We start from the raw sequence: 25,047 nt of genomic DNA, 5'->3' as shown, positions 1-25,047 counted from the left end.
ATATAAAATTATGGGAGGTATGGAGAGGAAAGATTGTCAGAGTATTTTCCTTGGGTGGAAATGTCAGATAATAGGGGGCAAAGGTTAAGGTGAGAAAGTGAAAGTTTAAAGGAGGTTATTATAATAGAAGGATATACTTTTTATGATTAAAAACAGATCTGCAACATTACATGCTTGTGTGTCAGTGATCACCTCATTAAATAAAAGAAAGAAAACATGATCTATCAAGCCAGATTTCAGTCTGGGATCTGACTTGCCCAGTAATAACATTAGCTGGGATCATAAAATAGACACAAGACTAACCTATCCTAACCCTTAACAATTTCTCCTTTGAATCCTCCCACTTCCTCCAGACCAAAGGGGTAGCCATGGGCACACGTATGGGCCCCAGCTATGCCTGTCTCTTTGTTGGCTACGTAGAGCAGTTGATCTTCCGTAATTACACCGGCACCACTCCCCACCTCTTCCTCCGCTACACTGATGACTGCATTGGCGCCACCTCGTGCTCCCGCGAGGAGGTTGAGCAATTCATCAACTTCACCAGCACATTCCACCCTGACCTTAAATTTACCTGGACCATCTCTGACACCTCCCTCCCCTTCCTGGACCTCTCCATCTCCATTAATGACGACCGACTTGACACTGACATTTTTTACAAACCCACCGACTCCCACAGCTACCTGGATTACACCTCTTCCCACCCTACCTCTTGCAAAAAAGCCATCCCGTATTCCCAGTTCCTCCGCCACCGCCATATCTGCTCCCAGGAGGACCAGTTCCACCACAGAACACACCAGATGGCCTCCTTATTTAGAGACCGCAATTTCCCTTCCCACGTGGTTAAAGATGCCCTCCAAAGCATCTCGTCCACATCCTGCACCTCCACCCTCAGACCCCAACCCTCCAACCGTAACAAGGACAGAATGCCCCTGGTGCTCACCTTCCAACCTTCCAACCTTCACATAAACCAAATCATCCGCCGACATTTCCACCACCTCCAAAAAGACTCCACCACCAGGGATATATTTCCCTCCCCACCCCTTTCCACCTTCCGCAAAGACCATTCCCTCTGTGCTTACCTGGTCAGGTCCACGCCCTCCTACAACCCACCCTCCCATCCTGGCACTTTCCCCTGCCACCGCAGGAACTGTAATACCTGCACCCACACCTCCTCCCTCACCTCTATCCAAGGCCCTAAAGGAGCCTTCCACATCCATCAAAATTTTACTTGCACATCCACTAATATCATTTATTGTATCCGTTGCTCCCGATGCGGTCTCCTCTACACTGGGGAGACTGGGCGCCTCCTAACAGAGCGCTTTAGGGAACATCTCCGGGACACCCGCACCAATCAACCACACCGCCCCGTGGCCCAACATTCCAACTCCCCCTCCCACTCTGCCGAGGACATGGAGGTCCTGGGCCTCCTTCACCGCCGCTCCCTCACCACCAGATGCCTGGAGGAAGAACGCCTCATCTTCCACCTCGGAACACTTCAACCCCAGGGCATCAATGTGGACTTCAACAGTTTCCTAATTTCCCCTTCCCCCACCTCACCCTAGTTCCAAACTTCCAGCTCAGCACTGTCCCCATGACTTGTCCGGACTTGTCCTACCTGCCTATCTCCTTTTCCACCTATCCACTGCACCCTCTCCTCCCTGACCTATCACATTCATCCCCTCCCCCACTCACGCATTGTACTCTATGCTACTTTCTCCCCACCCCCACCCTCCTCTAGCTTATCTCTCCACTTCAGGCTTACTGCCTTTATTCCTGATGAAGGGCTTTTGCCCGAAACGTCAATTTTGCTGCTCCTTGGATGCTGCCTGAACTGCTGTGCTCTTCCAGCACCACTAATCCACTATCTATAAGATAGCCTGCCTAGTCCAAATATTACTCTAGTAAACCGTTTCCAATCTGTCTCCAATACTTCTGCTTCCTTTCTTAAATTATGTGATTAATATTGTGCATAGCACTCCAGTTTCAGCCTTACCAATGCTCTTTTTAACTGAACCATAACCTCCCTGGTTCTATATTCAATTTCCCTCACTATAGAACATAGAACAATACAGCGCAGAACAGGCCCTTCAGCCCATGATGTTGCGCCGACCTGTGACTCATTCTAAGATCATCCCCTACACTATCCCACCATCATCCATGTGCTTATCCAAGGATTGTTTAAATGCCCCTAATATGGCTGAGTTAACTACATTGACAGGTCGGGCATTCCACACCCTTACCACTCTCTGAGAGAAGAACCTGCCTCTGACATCCGTCTTAAATCTTTTACCTCTCAATTTGTAGTTATGCAACCTCGTGCAAACTGACATCATCATCCTGGGAAAAAGATTTTCACTGTCTACCCTATCTAATCCTCTAATCATCTTTTATGTCTCTATAAAATCCCGTCTTAGCCTTCTTCTTTCCAATGAGAACAGATCCAAGTCTCTCAGCCTTTCCTCATAAGAGTTTCCCTCTAGACCAGGCAACATCCTGGTAAGTCTCCTCTGCACTTTTTCCAATGCTTCCTGTAATGGGGCAACCAGAATTGTACACAATAGTCCATGTGGGGCCACACTAGCATTTTTTATAGTTGCAGCATGACATTGCGGCTCCGGAACTCAATCCCTCTACTAATGAAACCTAACACACCGTATGCCTTCTTAACAGCACTATCAACCTGGGTGGCAACTTTCAGGGATCTATGTACATGGACTCCAAGATCACTCTGCACATCCACACTACCAAGAATATTTCCATTGACCCAGTACTCTGCCTTCCTGTTATTCTTCCCAAAGTGAATCACCTCACATTTACTACATCGAACTCCATTTGCCACCTCTCAGCCTAATTCTGCAGTTTATCCAAGTGTCCCTGCAACATTCTTCCACACTGCCCACTACTCCACCTACTTTAGTGTCACCTGCCAAGTTACTAACCCTCCCACTTATGCTTGCGGCTAAGTCATTTATAAAAATGACAAACAGCAGTGGTCCCAAAACAGATCCTTGTGGCACACCACTGGCAACCGGACTCCAGGCTGAATATTTTCCATCAACCACCACTCGCTCTCTTCTTTCAGAAAGCCAGTTTAATACCCAAACTGTAAATCACCCTCAATCCCATGCCTCTGCATTTTCTCCAACAGCCTACCATGTGGAACCTTATCAAAAGCTTTATATAAATGATAATCTACTAGCTTTCCTAGGTACTTGCAGTACCTGCTTACAAACCTTACGAGATTCACGCAAAATGTACCCAGGTTCCTCTGCATTTCAGAGCTGTGCAATTTCTCATCATTGGACAATGTGTTTTTTTTTAATCATTCTGGCCAAAGTTGACAATTTTATGTTGTCACATATTATACTGTATTATCCGCATCTCTGCCCACTCACTTACCTTATTTATATCTTTTTGTAATCTCCTTGTAACCTCCTCAAAACTTACTTTCCCACTTACACTTGTGTCAGTAGCAAATTTAACAACCATACTTTCCATCCCTCGTCCATTTATATCAACTGAAACAGTTAAGGTTCCAGCACTAAACCCCTGTGGCACACCACTTGTTACATCTTAACCTGAAAACCACCTATTTGTAACTCCCTGTTTCCTGTTAAGTAGTTCAATTTTCTAAGTAGGTCAATATGCTATGGCCTATATCATGAACTTTCTTTCTTCTGCAATAATATGGCTTGGCACTTCATCAAATGCCTTCTGGAAATCTAGTTATAGTACATCAATCATGCCCCTTATCAACGGCACACACTACCTCCTTAAAGAACTCCAATAGATTGGTCAAGCATGATTTCCCTTTCATAAACCAATGTTGCTTCTTCCTGATTACTTTGAAGTTAGCATTGATACATAACTTCTTTGATAATAGTTTCTAACATTTTCAGTATGATAGATGTTAAACTAACTGGCCTTATTCTGTCTCCCTCACCTTCTGAATAAAAGGAGTACAATTTTTCATCTTGTTCTTATTTAATATTTTAACAATAGTCCAAGACCCACTCCCCTCTCACTCTCGTTGAATGCAAAATTCAAGTATGTTATGGTTGCTGCTACCCAAGTGCTCTTTAACTATGAGATAGTTAGTTAATCCAACCTCATTGCACAATACCAGGTCAACTACAGCTGCTTTCTGGTTGGCTCCAGCTGCTGTAATAAATTATCCTGAACACATTCTATGAACTCCTCATTCAGGCTACTTTAGCCCATTTGACTTTTCCAGTTGATATGAAGATCAAAATTTCCCATGATTATGACTATGCCTTTCTGACAAGCATTCACTATGTCTTCCTTTACTCCTGACCCTCTTGTATTGTTAATGTTTGGGGACCTGTACACCACTCTCCAAGTAACTTCTTACCTTTGTCATTTCTACTTAAACTGTTTCCATATCTTGGGTTCCTGAACTTAGGTCATCACTCTATTGTGCTAATACCAACAGAGCCAGCCCTCCACCTTCACCTACTTTCAGGTCATTCCAAAAAGTCAAGTTCCCTTTAAGAGTCAAATCTCAATCCATATCATCCTGCAGTTATGTCTCTGTAAAGGCTACCAGGTCACACTTATTTATGTCTATTTGCACTCCCCAGTCATTGTTTTTTCTCTAAGCAATGTGCACTCAGATATACAGCATTTACTTTTATGCATTTACTCCCTTTGTAAATTCTTGGTTGTTTCTTTAATTCATACTCCTATCCCTTTCTGTCATGGTCTGTTTATCATTTCCCAGATGAAAACCTTTTGCTTTATTTCTACTCATTCATTTACCACACTTGATAAATTTGATCATTTGCCCCCACAATTCAATTTAAAATCTGCTCTACTTCCCTAGTTATGCAGTCAGCATGAATAACAGCCCCATCATAGTTTAGTTGGAGACTGTCCCATTGGTACAAATCCCAGTTTCCCCAGCAATGGTGCCAGTACCCTATGAAGTGGAACTCACTTCCGCCATACCAGCATTATGTTGTGAAGGAGTATCAGCATTTTGGCTAATTCTGTCTCTATGCAATCTACCTCAAAAAACTTAAAACTGGCTATTCGATAGCAGGCAAGTAGGAGAAACACTGGTTGACTTTTAGCCTGACTGGCCCAAGCTGCTCATATCAACATTCAATCAAGGAACAAGCGTAAGCCTCTTGGCCCGTTGAGCTTGAATGCTCCACCATTCAATGAGATCATGGACGATCTGATTTGAATCACAACTCTAAATTCCTGCATATCCTTGAAAATCCTTCAACCTTTGGTAATCTGTAACACTCAGTAACTTTAATAGAAAACAAAATATATTAGATTACCACAATTAATCACTACAAATACGCATATCCTGTGATGGGAAACTGTGTGCAACTGTTAAGAAAACATAATTCACAGCATTAACATGATAGCAATTTGAGCTTTATTTGGAAGACAATCCCAGCATTATCTAATTCTTAATCAATCAATGCTAATCTTGCAATTTAAATATAATTAACAGTATTATTTATATAATTAATTGAATGAATTCTAAACGTCTTTTGCTGTATAAATAAGCTACTCAAGGAAAACTGGAATCAGGACCTGATTGGAATGGCGCTCTTTAAAAAATGATCATTTATAATTCGTTAGACTTTCCTTCCTGAAATAAACTGCATTCTTTTATCTTCTACTTAAACCAATAGTTGCTTAGATTTTCATTTGTTCTAGAACCTAATTTATAGATAATACAACTAGAAATTTTAAAATACAAAGTAAGATAACGTTTTAGAGTCATAAAATTTTACAGCACAGAAAGAGGCCCTGCAGCCCATTCGGTCTACGTTGGTTTTCAAGCATCTTTCTACTTGACTCTTATTTTTCAGCATTTAGCCCTTATCCTTGTTTGTTATAGCATTTCAATTATTCATCTAAATATCTCTGAAGTATTGACAGCGTTCCTGCCTCTCCCACCTTTCAAGCACAAAATGACAGATATTCCTAACCCCAACCTTGTGGATGAATTGTTTTCCCCTCAAATCCACTCCAATTCTCCTACACATCACATTAAATTTCTGGTTATTGATCCAGGGAATCAGAGGGAAAACATTTCTTCCTATCCAGTCCATGTTCCTCATGCTTTGTAACATATTAATCAGGTTCCTTCTCAGCCTCTTCCACTGTGAGAGAAACAATCGCAGCCTATCCAGTCTTTCATCATGGCTGAGAGCTTCCAGCTGAGGCAACATCCTGGTGAATCTCCTCTGTACCTTCTCATTTCTACAGTGTAGGGACCAGAACTGCACACAGTACTCCAGTTGTGGCCTTAACAACTTAACAAATAACATCTCATACAGTTCGATCATTACCTTTGCGCTCTTGTATTCAATGCCTCAACTAATTTGTGGCTGAGAGTGTGGGGGCTGTGTACATGTGAGTGTATGGGTCTGTAGGCGTGTGTGTGTGTGTGTGTGTCTGTGCCAGATGTGACACTTTTACAGCTTCTACCCAGAATATATTAAGACAGTCATCCTTTACGGATGAGCCCTACGCATGCACAGGATCTGCTCAAATGACTATATATGTCTTAACTATCTTATCCAGCTGTCCTGCTGCCTTCAAGGACCTATGAAAAAACACACACACACACCAAGCTTGCTCTGATAGTCAGTATTTTCTAGAGTCCTACTTTTATCATATATTTCCTTGCCTTGCCAATCTTCCCAAAATGCACCATCTCACATTTTACAGGGTTAAATTCCATTTACCATTGCTCATCTGACAAGTCCATCTATATCATTCTGTAATTTAAGGCTCTATTCCTTGCTATTTTAACACAACATATTTTTGGGTCATCAGCAAACTTGCTGATCAGACCTTCGACTTTCCAAGCAACCAGCAAAAGACCCAGCACCAAACCCTGGAACTGTAAACATGCTTCTAGTCACAAAGACAATCTTTAAGCATCATTCTCTGCTTCTTACCAACTAAGCCAATTTTGGATCTAATTTGCCAAATTGCCATAGATCCCATGGACTTCCTGACCAGTGTCCCATGCGAAATCTTGTCACAAGACTTACTGAAGTCTGTACAAACTATAATCAACTGTTACTACCCTAATTTCACATTTAGACACCTCCTCAAAAATTTAAATCAAATTTGTTATACATGATCTCCACCTGATGATACTTGATATTCTATTCCTCTCCAAGTTGAGACTAATCTGCCTCTCAGAACGTTCTTCCAATAGTTTACCTATCACTAGCCTGTTGTATTCTGGTTCATTCCGAATAATGGTATTTCAGTTGTTCTCCAGTTCTCTGGTACCTCTCCTGTCTTATCCAGAGAGTATTTGAAAATTGATTTCAGCACCCTTTAATCTCCTTCCTTGCCTCCCACAGCTGCCTGGGATTCATCCACTTTAAAGTTTCCAAATACATTGAGTGGAATATTTTTCTTAAACCCGCATTCATCAATTTTACTTTGCATTAAGGTAATTGCTGCTCAGGAATGAAATCTTAATTTTCCTATACTTGATTCGTTTGTAATGTTCCAAAATGTTCAGAAATGTAATTATCAAGTCTGTCAGATGGTCCTTTTGTTGCTCCAGGGATGCAGCACATTCTGACAAACTCACATTCAAAATGTGACAAGACTAAATCATAACTGTAATGGGAATTATCATGAATTCTATGTTAGAATGTTGCACAAATGTTCTATTTTTGCATTTTTTCAAAATTACAAATCAACTTTATGGCAGGAAGTTTTTAATGAACCCATGCATTTTGCTGGAGTCTCACGTGCCTACACCACAAATCAGAAATATGCATTGTCCATGGTTTTTATGCCTTTAAAATGAATCACTGAATTGTAGCCAGTACATACCCAAATTTTTCATTTGTGTTATTGGTGGGTGAGACTCCTCCTGGCAACAGAGATTATAAAATCACCCACAAATTGCAAATTTGATCAAATATTCTATTACCCTTTTGGAGTTTTGTTATTTTCATTTTTTCAAAATTAATAGAGTTGATTTAATAGAACATCTCAGTTCATAACAAACGCAAAATAATTAAAGGCACACAGAGCTAAAATGTTGGGCCAGTTCCCAGTCTAGATGTGGTCCTTTTTTATTTATTCACAGATGAAGGCGTCACTATTGTCCATTCCTAATTACCTAGAGGGCAATCAAGAGTTACATGTAGGCCAGACCAGGTACGGATGGCAGCTTCCTTCCCGAAAGGACATTAGTGAACTGGTTTTTCCAGACAATTGACAATAGTCATTGATTCAGGCTCATCATTAGATTCCTAAATTCAGAATTTAAAAAAAAAATTTGATTTCAAATTGTCATCTGTCTGGGATTTGAACCCCAGGTCCCCAGAACATTATCTGGGTCTCTTGATTAACAGTTGACTGATAACACCACGAGGTCACCACCTCCTACAAAATGTGGCTGTACCCCAACCAAGAGGCATAGGACATTGATGGAATATGGTCCTCGGGTCTTATGAGCACATTTAGGGTGAGCTGAGGACACAAGTGACTCCACAGGCAACTTGCTGGATGGAAGTTATCAATGGTGAACCTCTTGCCTCACCACACATTGTGGAAGCACCTACAGTCTCAAACGACACACTGAAGTCAGCAACGAGGGTGGGGAATTGTAGGAATCACAAAGCCAAGTTTACTGAGGGCATATTCCTGGCTCCACAAAATATTTGAAACTTCCTTTTGAATGGAAGAGTCTTTGAGTAATCGCAAGGTCATCATGAAGAACATCCTGTTCATCGCTAATTCCTGTAAAAAAGCATCTTTCCACCAGCATTAGTGTCCAAACTAACCAAGATACCAAAAAGAAAATTGATCCACAACTAAGTTTAGCAGCTAGGCCCCAAATAGTGGGTTCAATGCATTTCAATTTCTACTCGCAAAAGACATTGGGAGTTTCAATTTCAGACTAGCTGTAATATTAGCACAATGCAAAATTCAGCTTGGAACATTCCTTGAACTTTCTTACCTCTATAATTTTCTCACTCCCCACCCAATTCTATTATTAGGTCTTGCTGGAATAAGTCCCAGTCACCTTTTGAAAAATCTTTAATCCACTGCAAAATCTTAAAGATTCCTCGAATTCTACCCTTACGTATCCCAATTTTAATTGTTCCACCATTGGACGACATCCCTTTATACATCGAAGTACTCTCTAGTGGAATACTCTCACTATATCTTTCCAACTGTCTACCTTACTTTCCTACTTTAAGACACCCATGAAACCTACTTGGACCAAGCTTTTAATCATTTGACCCTTGTACGGCTCAGTATCATACTTTGTTTTATAATGCTTCTCTCTAGTGCCTTGGGACATTTCATTACTTTAAAGGCACTATCCAAATTTAAGCTGTTGTTGCTTACACCTTTGTCCATCATCTCCTAATTCTCAAAATGTGTTTATCCGCCTTGCCCCACAACCTCTGTAATGCATCTTGGGTTATTAATAATGTTCTGCAAGTGCAGAATGTTATCAATTTGCATCGTATCTGCTTGTCTTATTGATATTATGCTTTCTGGTAAATCAAACATTTGTAGGCTGATGTCACAGTTGAATGTAAAATATAGCTGGAGATTTCAGTGCAATCCTGAGGGAATATTGCACTGTTTGAAGATTCCATCATATGAATAGAGCTCTATCAGTTTAGACAGACATAAAAGGTTCAAAGGGACTATCTGAAAAGTAGAGACGTTTGCCAGTGTCATTGCCAATATTTGTTCATCCCATATTACTACTAAGATATAGATTTGCAAGTCATTTTTCATATTTCCTGCTCTGGAGACTCTGATAAGTGAAATTCACTGCCTATTTGCTCACAATAGGTGGCAGACTTTATAATAATTCACTGGCTCTGGGGCAGTTTAGAATGACTTGAGGGTATGAAAAGACAACTCTTTCATTCCAAACCTATAAAGGCTTTTGGCAAACTGTTCACAAAGCTATCAAAACATATGAACGAATTTGAAACATTGTACCAATCAAGTAGTTTGCATAGAATTATTTGAATCAGATAGTTTCATAGGTTCTGAACTTTGTCTTCGTTTGAAAATACAGCCAAAATATAGAAAGAAATGTTTTTGACTTGCCTCTTTATTTATTAGTAAGCAACATTTGGTGGGGTATTAGATCATAGAGAGAGGGTGAAGAAGGATTTAAACTTTACATAAGTTCAATTTAAATTTACCACTTAATGAAAAAAACTAGATTGTATGAAATATGAACCAATCATTTCAACTGGATAGGATAGGGAGGGACAATGTCAAGTTTAGACATGATTAAAAGGGATTCTAGATGGTTCTTCTTTTCCCCAACAGATATATGCTGAAAAGGTTCTCAGTTCATCTGTTGAATACTGATTCATTTGAAAGAGAGCTGGACCACATTATAGTAAAATAATGTCATAGACCACATTATAGAAAAATAGCTACCTTGCAATATAAATCAGAACCAGAGTCAATGTGACCCCTGGACTAGTCACCGAAATGGGTCAGAATGTTTTCTCCTTGCTGGCCGTGGTTTTTACATTTAGCTTTTTACCTCTCTCAGGAGATTACATGCTTCTCAGGGTAGGAATCAATTTGAAGGATATCTTTTCTCTGGAGTGTCAGAGGTTGAGAAGTGACCTTAGGGAGGTTTGTAAAATCATGAGGGGCATGGATAGGGTGAATTACCAAGGTCTTTTTCTCCAGGGTAGGAGAGTCCAAAGCTAAAGGGCATAGGCTTAATGTGAAAGGGTAAAGATTTAAAAGGGACTTAAAGGGTAACTTTTTCAAACAGAGGGTGGTGCGAGTACAGAATGAGCTGCCAGAGAAAATGATGGAGGCTGGTACAATTATGACATTTAAAAGGCATCTGGATGTGTACATGATTAGGTAGGGTTTAGAGGGATATGGGCCAAATGCTGACAAATGGGACTAAGTTCATTTAGAATAGCTGGTCAGCATGGACGAGTTTGATTGAAGGATTCGTTTCCGTACTGTACAACTCTGACTCTATAAGGTATATCATTTGTATGGGACAGGAAAGGTGATTGGGCAAAGACTATATTTACAGTTAAACTGAACTGTGTAATAAATTACCAGTTAATTTACCTAGCCTGAAGAAACAAGTGCACTTAAGTACAACTGTGGATCATAATGAAATGTAGAGCCGTTTTATACCAAAAAGTTTGATTAATCTTGAAAACCTTGGCTTAGAAAATAACTGCTAGAATAAAATGGAAAAGACATTGCTAAAATTATTTCTTTCTAGACAGACTTTCCAATAATAGAACTTACTGGTTGTTCGCAATAACAATGAGTTAATCATCCTACAGGTGTGCTCCAATATTTGAAAATGAACTGACATATCAATCGATGGTTCTCTTCAGATCTTTAGACAAAAGGTCAACCTTTTCTATTACAGATCATAATCGGGTCAAGGGAATCAGGAGAAAACGAAGCTGGTTGTTTAAAAACTAAATTACTATCAATTAATAGAATGAATGTTTTTGAAGTAAAGGAGACAGAGAGAAAAATGGAGAACAATGCATGAGAAAAATGAAATAAAAACAGAAAATGCAAAAGAAACTCAGCAGTTTTGGCAGCACCTATGGAGACAGAAACTCTAATATTTTGAGTCCAATGTGACTCTTCAGGACTGAAAGGGCTAGAAAAGTGATTGGTTTTCTGCTGTTGATAAAAGGGAGTGGGAGAAACAAATAGTGAGGAAAATGGTTGTGTGAGTACAACATTTTGTGTTTGTGTTCAATTTAAATTTTAGATACTTTTTATTAAGCCACCACTAATTGTAATAATAAGAACACTAACAAAGGGAGTTTACTTTTAAATGGCCATTTTAGGCTACTAAAAACTAGCAATATTTAACATAATTCCATGGCAAGTATTAGGGTAGCGTGGTTTGTCATTTTAGCACTGTAGGGTTGCATAATTTGTTCTTCAGTGTTCCATTCTTTCCTTAGGCTTTCTCTTAATGTTTGACAACTTTAATTTACCATGTTTCAGCAAGAAATATGCTGAAAAGATAACACATCCATAGAAGTCTCAACTATATGATCAACATCAGACGTGCTCAACTGGTGGGCTAATGAGCCCAATCATTCTGACTTTTTATCTCATTGAATTTATTTTCCACATAGCAGTCTGATACTTCATTAAAAATGATCACTAGTACACTATAGTCGATATAGGACAGTGTATTTAATCCTGATTCAAGATCATTTTGCTTACCTACAATTTAATATATTTGTAAAGTTGAGGATAAAATTTTAATCCACCTTCATTTATTGTCCACAAGATTGTATTTGACTGTGAACCTCTAAACCAGAAAAATCACTAAATTTAAGTGTATCATTCTGCAGATACTTCAGCCACTACTATACTGATCTTATATGCAAAAAGGTAACCTAAGGAAGGTAAATTACTGAAGTGGGCACTAAACCATACTGATCATTGCAATCCTTGATTTGATTCTTGGATTGTATGAAATATTAAAGCAAGGCGACAGAAAATATTGCAATTGGTTGCAACATCAATGAACAAAGACATGTGAAAAAAATGTCAGGTTTCCTACTCTTGAACCTGATAATATCGAGATGAAGTATAGAGGTTCAGAAACCAGCTCAGCTTTGATGACCACTAGAGCCAAATAGCCTGCTAACATTGACAGTTCATGTTCATGCATAAAACATATTACTTTGGTGTGATGCTGGAGGGCTAATGCAGCCGATGAATTTTATTCAAGCTTTAAATACTGCCTTCGGGAAAGGAAAGTAACGAGAAGGAAAAAAGAAAGTAAACTCAAGAGAAGTAGGTTCAATTTTCTTCTCACTATTATTTTAGGAAATGTTTAACATATACAAAACTGTATTGCACAAGAACTTTATACAAAGTTAACTTCAGAAAAACTTGCATTAAAAGAGAAACATTATTAAAAAAAAGTGGCAAATAATTTATTTGTTACTGAGAAATGTGTTCTTTATATAAAAAGATCGATTGTGCATACAAACTACAAGGACCAGAGTTGCCCATCTGTATGTCATTTACTGCAAGAGAAGTAACTGCAGGTTTAAATTACATGGTATTGGATTGCAATTTCCTAACATTGAATGCTTTTCAACTTTTACCTTTAGTCATTACTACAAATATTCATAAAAACAGTTCCAAACAGATACAGTTAACTCATTTAAGGCATGTTGTTCCTTACTTTTGTTTCTACATTTATAATCATATTGTTTAGGACTCTCTAAACACTTAAGTACTAATTAAGCAACAAAAAAATTTATCCAAATTTTGTTTTTAAGAGTTGAAATCATTAAAGTGTCATTGGAAAATATACGCTTTTAATTTACACTAATTTTGCACAACTACTTTTGGTGGGAATATTTGAAATATAATTATTTTCTCTTAGCAATGTTCTCATTAACTGTCTGGTAGAGATTCATTCTAATGACAGGCTTTGAAAGAACACTGCTGTATTCCTTTGTTCACTCCAGTCCTATTTGGAAGGGATAAAGATTTCATTCCTGGTTTCTTTGTTAGTCTTACAAGAACCGCTAAATCACTATTCATACAATTTGCTAGATGTGCTTCATGTCAGACCCTACAAATTATTTGGTTTTGGTATATTGAACATCAGTTTCTAATTAGCAATATTTCTTCCACGCTTAGCATTTTTAACTTCAAATATAAATATAATTTTCTACTAGGTAAATACTTTTGCAACTGACTGTACAAGAATTAATTAGATTGTTCAAGAGAATCCAATTAGCCTTAATATGTTAAGTTGTTAATTTCATGTACATCTTTAAGAAAAGAAAACTTCCATATAGGTAAACTCCTTTGTAAAAAATCTGGAGCAATAATTCTTTGTCAAAATATTCCATTGTGACTTTTAATATCAGATTCTAGTACAGAATACTAGGAGTTACATTTTGCTAATTTACAAGTTTCAGACAAATTGAAAACCTATTTTTTGGGTTTGGGGAGGGGATGGGAGGCAGGGTGAGGCAGGAGAGGGAGGAGGGCAAAGAAAAAAATAGGCCATTTGGGTTATATAAAGAAAAACAGACCTTGCTATTTTAACAACATTGCTGCTTTAGTCACAGTGCAATATAAACGTTTGAAACTGCCTGAAATTAAACCCGAATATAATTTTCTAAACATCTTTGACCTAACTAAAGTCATTTGGTTGTGGGTTCACATACAGAAAAAGATGATTTTTTTTTGCGCTGATGTTCAAGTATTTTTACATATTTTCATAAATAAGAAGCAGATTACCTTGTCAATCACCTAAAGCCCATTTCCTCTCTATTCATTCCTACAGTACTGGGTCAATAACAAGGTTAACCAAGGTTTCCCCCCTTAATTAGTAAAATACTGACAAAATTTGGTTTTATGTGAGTACTGAAGTTTTGTTGTCTGAGCATTGGAATAATTATGTTAAACAGCTTTCAAAGAAGCTTTCAAATGAAATGATAGCATTTTATAAGAAATCAAAAACATGAAGCAAACTAAATTGTTCCGGTTTAAGAAAATTCTACCCCCATGAACTCGCCTTTTGGTGTGTAGCAAGGTGCAAACAGTATGCAATGATCTCTTTAATTAGTACATTGGATAATAGAAGACTAAAATTCAATTTAAAAGTTTAAATATGCTATAGTTATTTTCAAAATTATTTATTTGCAGTGAGCTTGTTATTGACCATTCAAAAAGATATTTATTTGAAAGATATGCCATTTATTCACATTTAATTCAATAAACACCTGCAATTACTTAACAAAAAAAAATAAGGAACTGTGGATGCTGGACATCAGAAACCGATTGTTGAGACATTTATAAAATGGTTTTGCATTAGAAGCTCAACACTGAATCCACTACAACTCTGCAGATGGTACTTGAGCTAATCTTATAGATCTTCCTTAAATCTACTAAATCCTATTTAGAATATAGGTCATAAAAATCTTAAAAACAACAATTAATCCACTGAAACTATCTTGAAAGATTCAAGGCAAGACATTTTGATTAACGTTTGTATAAAGCAACTTCAAACGTGGGTGCAATTTAGAAAGGAAACACAGGATCATTTGCTACTTGCAAAAAACTGATTAAGACGGCAATAGCTTTCTTCAACAAAATGCATCTGTAGATCAAGGAGGAATTTGTCACAACGGGCAACCACTGTGAAGAACCATTTTCCTTGCAAAGTGGAAAACCAGCTCCAGTATTTGAGGATTTAAATATTTCCAAAGTGTTTACTTTCAAAAGATTAATCACAGGGGAAAAACATTTTGCATAACAGCATGTGAAAAATGCAATAACTGATTATAATACTTTAAATAATCAGGAAACGCATGCATCCAAACCATTCTTACTCTTTTACTGTCCAGTAGGTCATGTGCCCATTGACTTGCTTTTAAGTTTTAATGTTAAAAATATCTCGTCACATGAAATGGCAGGAAAGTAGATGATTTTTGATAAATGTTGCAGTCCGATCTTAAGAATGAAAGGTATCTAATCAGAATCATTTTTAGAGTAAATATCTGTGCACCTATTATAGAGGCAATGCAGTGGCAAAGATGGACCTTTTCAGTGTCCAGCTCATGAAAGTAGTTTAAATTTTAAAAAAAGTTTAGTTAATAAAACATTTTTATGAATAACTTTCTTTGTCTTTCCTTTGCCCTACACAATTGTAGTCACTGTGCAGACGGGGAACATACAGGGAATCAAGTGTTCTAAGTAGCAGCGCACATTTAATTAGCAGAATATCATGCAGTAAATAATTAAGCAAATGACTGGAGACTATTCTAATGCAAAACACAACAGAAAAAAAGCAAAGTATGCAGCACTGCATTTATAGAGGGGCTGTCTGCTGTAGAAAATGCTTCAAAACAACTCAGTTTTCACTTCCCTTCCCTGAGCTCCTCTGAGTGTTTCAGATCAAGATAGGGAACCTCCTTTTTCCAGCCTAGTAAGGATTCCAATATTAAAAGTGCTTTCTCTTGAGACATTGTGATTCTGGCTCATTTATAAGTATTGACAGATGTGGTTTTATGTATCAAATGTTCTCTCATGCTTCAAAACAAAAGCATTTATTTCCATTACTTTCTTGTAAGTATTACTTTCCTGACATATAATGCTTGTGACACAATATTTTGGTCATATTGCTCAGTTATCTTGCTCTTCCTCATCAATGATTTGAACATAAACAGCAGACAGGCACAACAGAAGCCTAATCTAAGTATCATTATTTCTACTACAATCATCAGTTATCAATTCATACAATGTTACTCAAATGGGAAAAATAGAAACACTGAATAAATAAAACATACATACATGGGAATAGATCCCAAGGTTACACTTCAATGGTTAGATTCTCAAAAGTATTCAGATAAATGAAGTATGAAGATTTATTATTAAAACTAATTCTAATCCATTTATTGTTTCATGTTCAGTGTGCTTTTAAACAAGAAATTGTTGTACAAAAATTATGTGGATAATGGATAGCTAAATAATTTCTCCTAAGATGGCTAAGCGAATAGCTCCTTCAACATGCTTGTAAAGTTGCATATTTGTATAGTCTGAAAGTCACTCACATATGCCCTCTACTGGAAGTTCTAATGTTGCACTGGAACAAACACAGTATATACTCATGTAAAAGTTGAACTTTTAAGACTGTTTAAGGTAAAATTTATGGGGTCAACTTTTACATGGATACTACTTTTGAGGGACTGAAATTCATGCTATAGTCCAAAATTCCATATCATTAGCAGAAGCCCAATTGATCGCTAAACGAATAAAAAAAAACACAACGAATTACAATAATTGCTGCTACACAGTTATTTGTCTTCTCTGCAATTTCAATAACTTTCAGTTTAAACACTGCTGTATATTTTTTGCTTTCTCTGGAGGGCATTTTTACATAAAATGATGAAGAAATTTCAAAACCTCAACTAGGTATATAACTGTATTCCATGCATGTTACAGGAAAACTGAGCTCAGCTGAGCTATACACACCTGACACTGTCCTGATGTGTTTTAAACTTGCCTGCCAATTTCTTCCATTTCCTCAGTTTTCTTTCGTTTGCAGTTGTTTTAGTTTTTTCAAACTAACATTTTAAGCTGTTATTTCTGATAAAAAAAGTTACCAGACATTTGACTCTAATACAGTCTCATTGATCATTGTTGCCGTAACATTTACATACAGGATAATACCTAGACTCATAAATGTTGATCTGTTATCTGTGAAGAACTAGGACCAACGTTTACACAAGATATATGGAAAATTCCAAATTTTTTGGCCAAAAATAGAGGGTCGATCTTTACATGAGATCAACTTTTACTTGAGTATATATGGTAAATACACTTCAGTAAAATCAAACTACTTTTACTAAAAATAAAATGTGGTGTTCAGCAGGATAAAGTATTTGAAACACTAAGACTGACAAGTTCAGCCCTGTGATGCACTAGCTATCTATATTGCACAATAATGTCTGCTTAATTGAGAATGAAACCATTCTCAAGGAATGCAGGTGATAATGCAAAGTGTAACTTTGATAATGTACTGTTTGTAGCAATATCTATTACCCAAAGTTGATGGTATAAGCAAATCACTGTACTGCTGGGTCAATGTACTCATGACTTTAAATCATAACACTGAGTTTGCCTTGACGGTTCAGCTGGTTAAGCCAGTAGTTAGCTGAATCAAATTTACAGAAGGATCCCAGGTATAATTTCCAGTCTGTGCAAAATTGTAAAGCAACTGTCGTGGCTCCCAAAATGAGACTGGGCAAGGCAAGAGGATGAGGGGTAAATCACTTAAGGTTCCTCCAATGACTGTTGTTCATTGATCCCTACTAGAAAGTGCATGATTCTTTAATGTGACTATGATCTTGTTCAGCTTTTATGGTCTCGTAGACAAACATCTGATCATTACTCAACATCCAGGCTCACTTGGACAAGTTATAAGAGAGTAACTAATGAATCTGGAATGAACACAAGTTCAGTTTTGGAAAGCACAGAACCAAATTGGCAAAAATAAATATGTTGTTTTATATGTAAAAATAAACATGCCATTTAATGAATTCCAAAATATAATTAACCAAGCAAACTCCAATCAGTTCCAATGGTGAACAAACTGAATAGGCCATTTAAAAGGTAAATTTGGAATTATTGTTATGATGCTGATATTGTTGAGCCTTAATCAGAAAAGCAGCAATTGGGTGCTCATTTGGTGTTTCTGCAGCTCTCTGGCCTGGTTGAATAACTTTGTGCATTTATATCTATTTGAGTTCAGGAACTTGTAAGACAGCAGTTGTCTGAAGATCAGAATCAAGGGCTTGGAGTTCACTTTTTTTCCAGGTAAATGTGCACATTGTAAAAGTCATGGAGATTCACAACAGCCAGAATGAAGGTTAGAAGATTGGTATGAAGTAACCTCCTTCTGATTCAAACATGTATCAGTATAAAAAGGTAATCAGACAGCAGCCTCACTTGTTTGCAACTTCCTCTGCTTCAAATACTTTCCCTTAAAGCTTCCAAAAACCTAAGTCCAAGCACTACCCTGTGCCAAAACATTATCTATTCCAACAAAATATAATGAAAATATTCTATCCTTTTAAAAATAATGACCAATCAACATTTGTTGATCAATACTTTCCCTACTCTCTATAACAAACCTTTTCCAATTCTGTAAAGCTCTATTAAACATCTTACCTTTCTTCCAATGAAAATCGTCACAATAGGTTATGTCTCTCCATATTTTCAAATATTACTTATTTGACATCAAGACGTTTCCAAAATATAGGATAAACTTACTACAGAGTCAACATTCTTGTGCAATAAAATTTTGTTCTGTTATCGCAGAAACTAGTCCTTTGTTAACATAAAATTCTCAGATTTCCAGTTTTCATATCTACATGATAGTCATGAGTGAACTTGAATCATGGAAAAAACAATTGTTGTGTGGTCCAATGAATGGCAGTAATGTTTCTATCTGTAGATTAATTTCTTATTTAGCAAAGTCTAATGGACTTTAACACTGCAGCTTATAGTTAGCTTATTTCAGTGAGGGCTGGGATGTGCTCTGAATTTCTGATGTTCCATACAGGGATAGGGGCTAAGTAATGTACAACCTATTGACCAGCTTCTGGCAGTGGGCTATGAGGAAGATTAGCAAGGAGAAGAATTTCCTCTGATGACCTGACTGGTTTATTGGTGATCAAACTTTATTGAATAATATTTCAATCCACATCATGTGTACGTGCTTCCATCTCAATGGACTATATCTAATTGGCAAGATTTTTTTTTGTTTTTAAAGAACCTCATACAGATGTGCTATTGGTTCACAGTTTTAACCCACAATGTTCAGTCAGTTATTTTGTCAGATATTGCCTGATCTACAGTGTGTTTCCAAGCTTTTATGTGTCAGATGTTCAACATTTCTAGCATTTTTGATTGCTCAATACCTTATTTTTACAAAAACAACCCTCTTTATTTAACCTACTTAAACTGGAACGCCACTTGTTTCTCACAGTAAAGCAATGCATTTTGAGGGCATCAAATTGTAATACCTTAATAATTTCTGAACTGAGATGTGGCAAGTGCATACACAAATAAGGAAAGTTTGTGAGAAGATTTGTAGTTCGGGTGCTCATTGTTGAGGTTCTGTTCGCCGCGCTTGGTAGTGCTTGGAATTTGTGTTGCAGACATTTCATCCCCTGTCTAGGTGACATCCTCAGTGCTTGGGAGCCTCCTGTGAAGCGCTTCTGTGATCTTTCCTCTGGCATTTGTAGTGGTTTGAATCTGCCGCTTCCGGTTGTCAGTTCCAGCTGTCCGCTGCAGTGGTCGGTATATTGGGTCCAGGTCGATGTGCTTATTGATTGGATCTGTGGATGAGTGCCATGCCTCTGGGAATTCCTTGGCTGTTCTCTGTTTGGCTTGTCCTGTAATAGTTGTGTTGTCCCCAGTCGAATTTATGTTGCTTGTCATCTGCGTGTGTGGCTACTAAGGATAGCTGGTCGACCAGCTATCCTTAGTAGCCACACACGCAGATGACAAGCAACATGAATTCGACTGGGGACAACACTACTATTACAGGACAAGCCAAACAGAGAACAGCCAAGGAATTCCTAGAGGCATGGCACTCATCCACAGATCCAATCAATAAGTACATCGACCTGGACCCAATATACCGACCACTGCAGCGGACAGCTGGAACTGACAACCGGAAACGGCAGATTCAAACCACTACAAATGCCGGAGGAAAGATCACAGAAGTGCTTCACAGGAGGCTCCCAAGCACTGAGGATGTCACCTAGACAGGGGACGAAACATCTGCAACACAAATTCCCAGCGCGGCGAACAGAACCACAACAACAAATAAGGAAGATTAAAGTTGTGGCTTTTCCATCATGAATACATGATGCACAAACTGAATGAGAAACAACTCTTTGTGTTTTAAACAATGCCAGCAACTCAAGTAAAGCCATGCACTTTCATTATTCTTTTCCATAAATCACAAAGTAGTATTATTTTGGTCCTTCATTAAAAGTACCACTAGGATCTATCCAGCATCACTCAGGATTACAGAATATGGTATTATCCAATTTATTGTTAGAATTGCTTCTGGAATCAACTTAAACATCTCCAATGAGAAGCAAATATACATAATTATTTTTAGCTAAAGTTTTCACTGGCTTAATACTGCAAAAATAGCTTCTTTAAAACAATATTAATCAGGCTCAAAGCACATTGCCAAGATAAAAAAAAAAGTGCTGTACAAATCAAGTGCCTTAATTTACCTCCTCAAGATATCAAAACCTTTTCTAACTTCTAGAGCTATGAAATAATTTTATATTTTTGTCATCATTCATTTTACATTGTTATTAAATTTCTGTAAATGAAATAGAATGTATTTAACACAGAATCATGATAATGTCAAGATGCTGTCTCGGCAAGGAATAATATTTTCAAGCAGCAAAATGATAACAGTTAAGCTTTCAGTTTTCTCAGGATTGGAGAGTTATCCCTGCAATTCAGAACAGGAAGATACTATCAGGAGTAATGGATGATAATATATAGACAAGGGGGAGCTGGTAAATGTTACTTGGCTTCTTAAGATGGGGGTAATGTGTATACTCAAAGCAAGTGATTTATTGCTAACTTCTAGTTTCAAAGACAAATTCTACAAAACTAAAACAAGGGTCAATGTCACTTCAATAATCTAAACTTTTTTCTACAGCAGAATCACCCTCTTAATGCGAACAGCACCCAAAGTTTCATGACACACAGCATGCAGCACACATTCAACCTGAGGGAAGCCCACAAGCACGAAGGGCTACTGGCTGGCTCTTTGTCACCAAATGCAGCAGGTTGAATGCGGACATCACTGGGGTACTTCCACCAAGAAATAAGAGGCAAGAAGCAGGGAACAACAGCTAAGTAGGAAAACACAAAAAAAGTTCCATTAAAACATCAAAATGATAACAGCCAGCATATTTAGACAAAATTCAGAAAATTCCAAGTTTCATGCTATAACAAGATAATTCTGAGTCATAGGAAACCACTAGCTTGGTTTACTAGGTTTAATATTTGCAAGTGAGAAAGCAACTGTTTTTCTATTTGCACATGACAAATAGATGAAAACACATGGTGAAGCTGAACATGGGCATTCAAAGAGCGATGAATCTTCAAAGTAATGTTGCCTCTTGTGTTTTCACAGACAGAAAGCATAGACATCTCTGGAATCTCATCACCTTCTGAGGAGCAAAACAATGATTTATACAGAGAAACATACTTTGCGCCCGTTCTGGAGTGTGTCTGAAAGAAATATGCTTATGTTAACTCTGACATCTTAAAGCTGGCTTACTGCAAAGCCAAAGCAATTTTTCCTGCTTTTACAAGGAGAGAAAAAGGAAACAAAATTAAGTGTCACAATGAACAGCCTCAAAGAGCCATTAAACAAAAGTAAACATGTCAACTTCAAAACGACTGTTTTGTGCAAAACAGAAAGGGCACTGAGCAACATTTCATTGTGGGGAGTCTATTTATTGTGAACAAATGCTCGAAACATTTAAACATGAAACAAAAAGATACATAAGAACAGAATTTTTGTGACTTTCACAGAACCTGTTGTGAAAATGAAAATGTTCAGTGATGTGCAATTACCTCGAAGAACTGCAGTCTTACTCAGTCCCCACAGCTGACCATAAAAAGGTCTTCCTATTCAGTATCATCAATTGCAGTACCAGGCAGCCTATGCGCCTACCAATCGAAGCCATCTGGCTTATGTCAAGCCTTTGGGTCAGACAGCTACAGTGCAACAGGAAGAGAGGCAGTGATGTCACTCTGCAGGTCAGGCAAAGAACAAGGATGTATTTTGCAATTAATAGGCAGTGTGCCCCAGTATTGGGGTTCCAGCATACTTGAACTGGGTGATTTATGGTAATTATAATCTGTTCATGGTGTTGGTAAAACAGATGCCATCTACTGGTGAAAACAAGCATTTCAAAAGCAGGGTGAGCAGATTCACAAAAGTTTCACTTTGCATTTTCTTGCCCATAATACACAAAGTTTCTCTTTGGCACATTTCAATGATCATCAACGCATAACTGAAATCTACTAAGTTTCCACAGTTGGATATCTTTCCTTTCATTCTAGATTAATGTCTTTGCTGCAATGAACTTACCTGAATAAATCAGGTAAATTTGTCCTTGAACTGTCTTGAGCCACTACAGACCAGTCAATCTGATGTCAGTGGTAGGGAAATTATTGGAAAACATTTGAAGGGACAGGATTATTCAGCACATTAATCGGATCCTGTCTTACAAACTTAACTGAGTTTTTTTTGAAAAGGGGACTAAATCTATTGATGAGGTCGGTGTAGTTGATGTGGTTTACATGATTTTCAATAGGGTCTTTGACAAGGTGCCACATGGAAAATGTGCAAAAGGTAAGAGCTTGTGGGATCCAATGCAAGTTGGCAAACTGGATCCAAAAGTGGCTTGCAAACAGGAAGCAACGGGTGATGACGGAGGGATGTGATTGGAAGCCTATAACCAGCAGTGTATCTCAGGGATCAATGCTCAGATGCTTACTATTTGTTATATATTAATGACTTAGATGTGAATGTAGAAGATATAATTAATAAGTTTGAGAGATGACACAAAATGAGTGATGTTTTCCTTGAAGCGGAGGAGACTGAAGTGGGCGGGTGGGGGGGGGGGAATCTGTTTGAGGTACGCGTAATTATGAGAGAACACTCCATGAGAGGCATAGACAGAGTTGATTGTGAGAATCATTTCCCCATAGCAAGCATGCCTAACACCAGAGGGCATAAGTTTAAGGTGAGGAGGAAGTAGTTTAGAGGAGATCTGAGAAAAATAATTTTCACCCAGAGGGTGGTAGAAATATAGAACGTGCTGTCTGGCAGGGTGGTAGAGGTAGATACTCTCTCAAAATTCATGAAGCATCTGGATGAGTACTTAAAATGTTGGGGCACAGGAGGTTTTGCACCTAGTGCAGGTAAATGGGATTAGTGTTGTTTGGTGATTGTTGATCAGCAATGATTGGCCATATGACTCTGAGCTTCCTTATGCCAACCAGTGATGCATAACTGATATTCATGTTTCCAACCTCATGGTGAAAGGGGAGAGGACATAAAAGCAGTTAGGGATTCCATTCCCTACCATGTAATTCCTGCCTGTGTGTGAATGGCAGGCAAGGACAGGATCAAACCCATCACAATTGAATAGGGTTAGCTACACTCACATTCTGCAGTGAAGTTTGCCTTGTCAGTGTGGAGGTTAGGTCCAATGTAGTCCCATTCAATATGGATCTTTAAAAGAACTGAGGCCATTTTTTTACTACATTATTTTACTTTACTCCGTGGTTTGCCTGCATCATATCTATAGCTTACAGTATCTCCTCCAGCGATGACTCCACAGAATACTGAAATTCAAATGGGAAGGCATGAGAGAAGTCTCCAGCAGCCTCACCTAAGCCACATCCTCCATGCATTGCAATTACGATCATACAAACTAAATTCCATTGGCTTGGACATGGAATCCACATTCCAAATAATCAGCTTTTGAAACAGATTCTCTTTTCTCAGTTTAAGAATGGCACTTAATCTCAAAGAAGACAAAAAAATTTTTAAGATCTTTCTGAAGACCTAACCGACTTGGGAGCAACTTGCTGTAAACCATACCATGTGGCAGCATCTCAACCAACAAGTCACAACAGAGTCAGGAACTGACTGCATTAACTGTTGCAGAGAACTGACAAAAGCAGAGGGATAGAGAGTTTTGAGAAGATGTGTAGCTCAGGTTGAGATTCTGGTTTGCTCGTTGAGCTGGAAGGCTCATTTTCATTGAGGGATAGAGATCAGAATCCTGGCTTGAGCAACTCTTCACTCCACCATCCAAAGACCTGCATCTCTAGGACTGTCCTGCCGGGTCATCCAAGGACACACAAATCACGAAACCTGGCAGGGATCACCTTGATTTCAAAGGACTGACAATGGCAGTGGACAGGTTATGTTGAAGAAAACCAGGTTTACAAAAAAATCTAAGCACGGGCCAGTACCACAAAGCAGAGCTTTTATAAAATATCTATCAGAATATGGAGCCACAGGAAAATCCAACTCACCCTCCCCACTTCCTGATCACATTAGTATTAGTTGAATGGATATAAAAATATTTCATACAGTTATAAAACTTATAGTGATCAGAAACACATTATACAGTTTTTCTAAGTACAAACTTAAGTTAATTTGTATTGATTCAGTTTTAAATGTACATAGCCTTTATTCCAAACTCTAAAATTATATGAGCCCTTTTTTGAAGTACAATTTAACCTTCTGTTTCAATTAAATAGATTAATTTAATATCAATTTCTACATTTTGAATCCAGATGGAATCAATTTCACAATTATTTATTTTTAACTAGCATTTAAAAGACACTTCAACTTTCTCAATAATCATTGTACATTACATCATTTATATCCTCTGTTTAAACAAGAGCAAAACCTCC

At 37.9% G+C, this 25,047-nt stretch overlaps 1 protein-coding gene across 2 annotated transcripts in view; it reads right to left on the bottom strand.

The window, feature by feature from the left end:
* The window catches only part of msrb3 (methionine sulfoxide reductase B3), a 131,847-nt gene that overhangs the window by 86,415 nt on the left and 20,385 nt on the right, over nucleotides 1-25,047 (bottom strand). The window contains exon 2 of one of the 2 annotated variants that reach the window (XM_043709654.2): nucleotides 21,326-21,452. The exons of the other annotated variant lie outside the window; for it this stretch is intronic. Within the exon in view, the coding sequence (XP_043565589.1) occupies nucleotides 21,326-21,401 (76 nt within the window). The 5' untranslated portion in view covers nucleotides 21,402-21,452. The remainder of the gene's footprint in view (nucleotides 1-21,325; nucleotides 21,453-25,047) is intronic. 2 annotated transcript variants of the gene reach the window in all.

This window comes from Chiloscyllium plagiosum, unplaced genomic scaffold (genome assembly GCF_037043375.1).
Source record: "Chiloscyllium plagiosum isolate Xiang-an unplaced genomic scaffold, Cpla_swu_hap1 HiC_scaffold_19, whole genome shotgun sequence".
Lineage (NCBI taxonomy): Eukaryota > Metazoa > Chordata > Chondrichthyes > Orectolobiformes > Hemiscylliidae > Chiloscyllium > Chiloscyllium plagiosum.
Note: the sequence above shows the minus strand (reverse complement) of the source record. Positions and strands in the feature narration are given on the sequence as shown.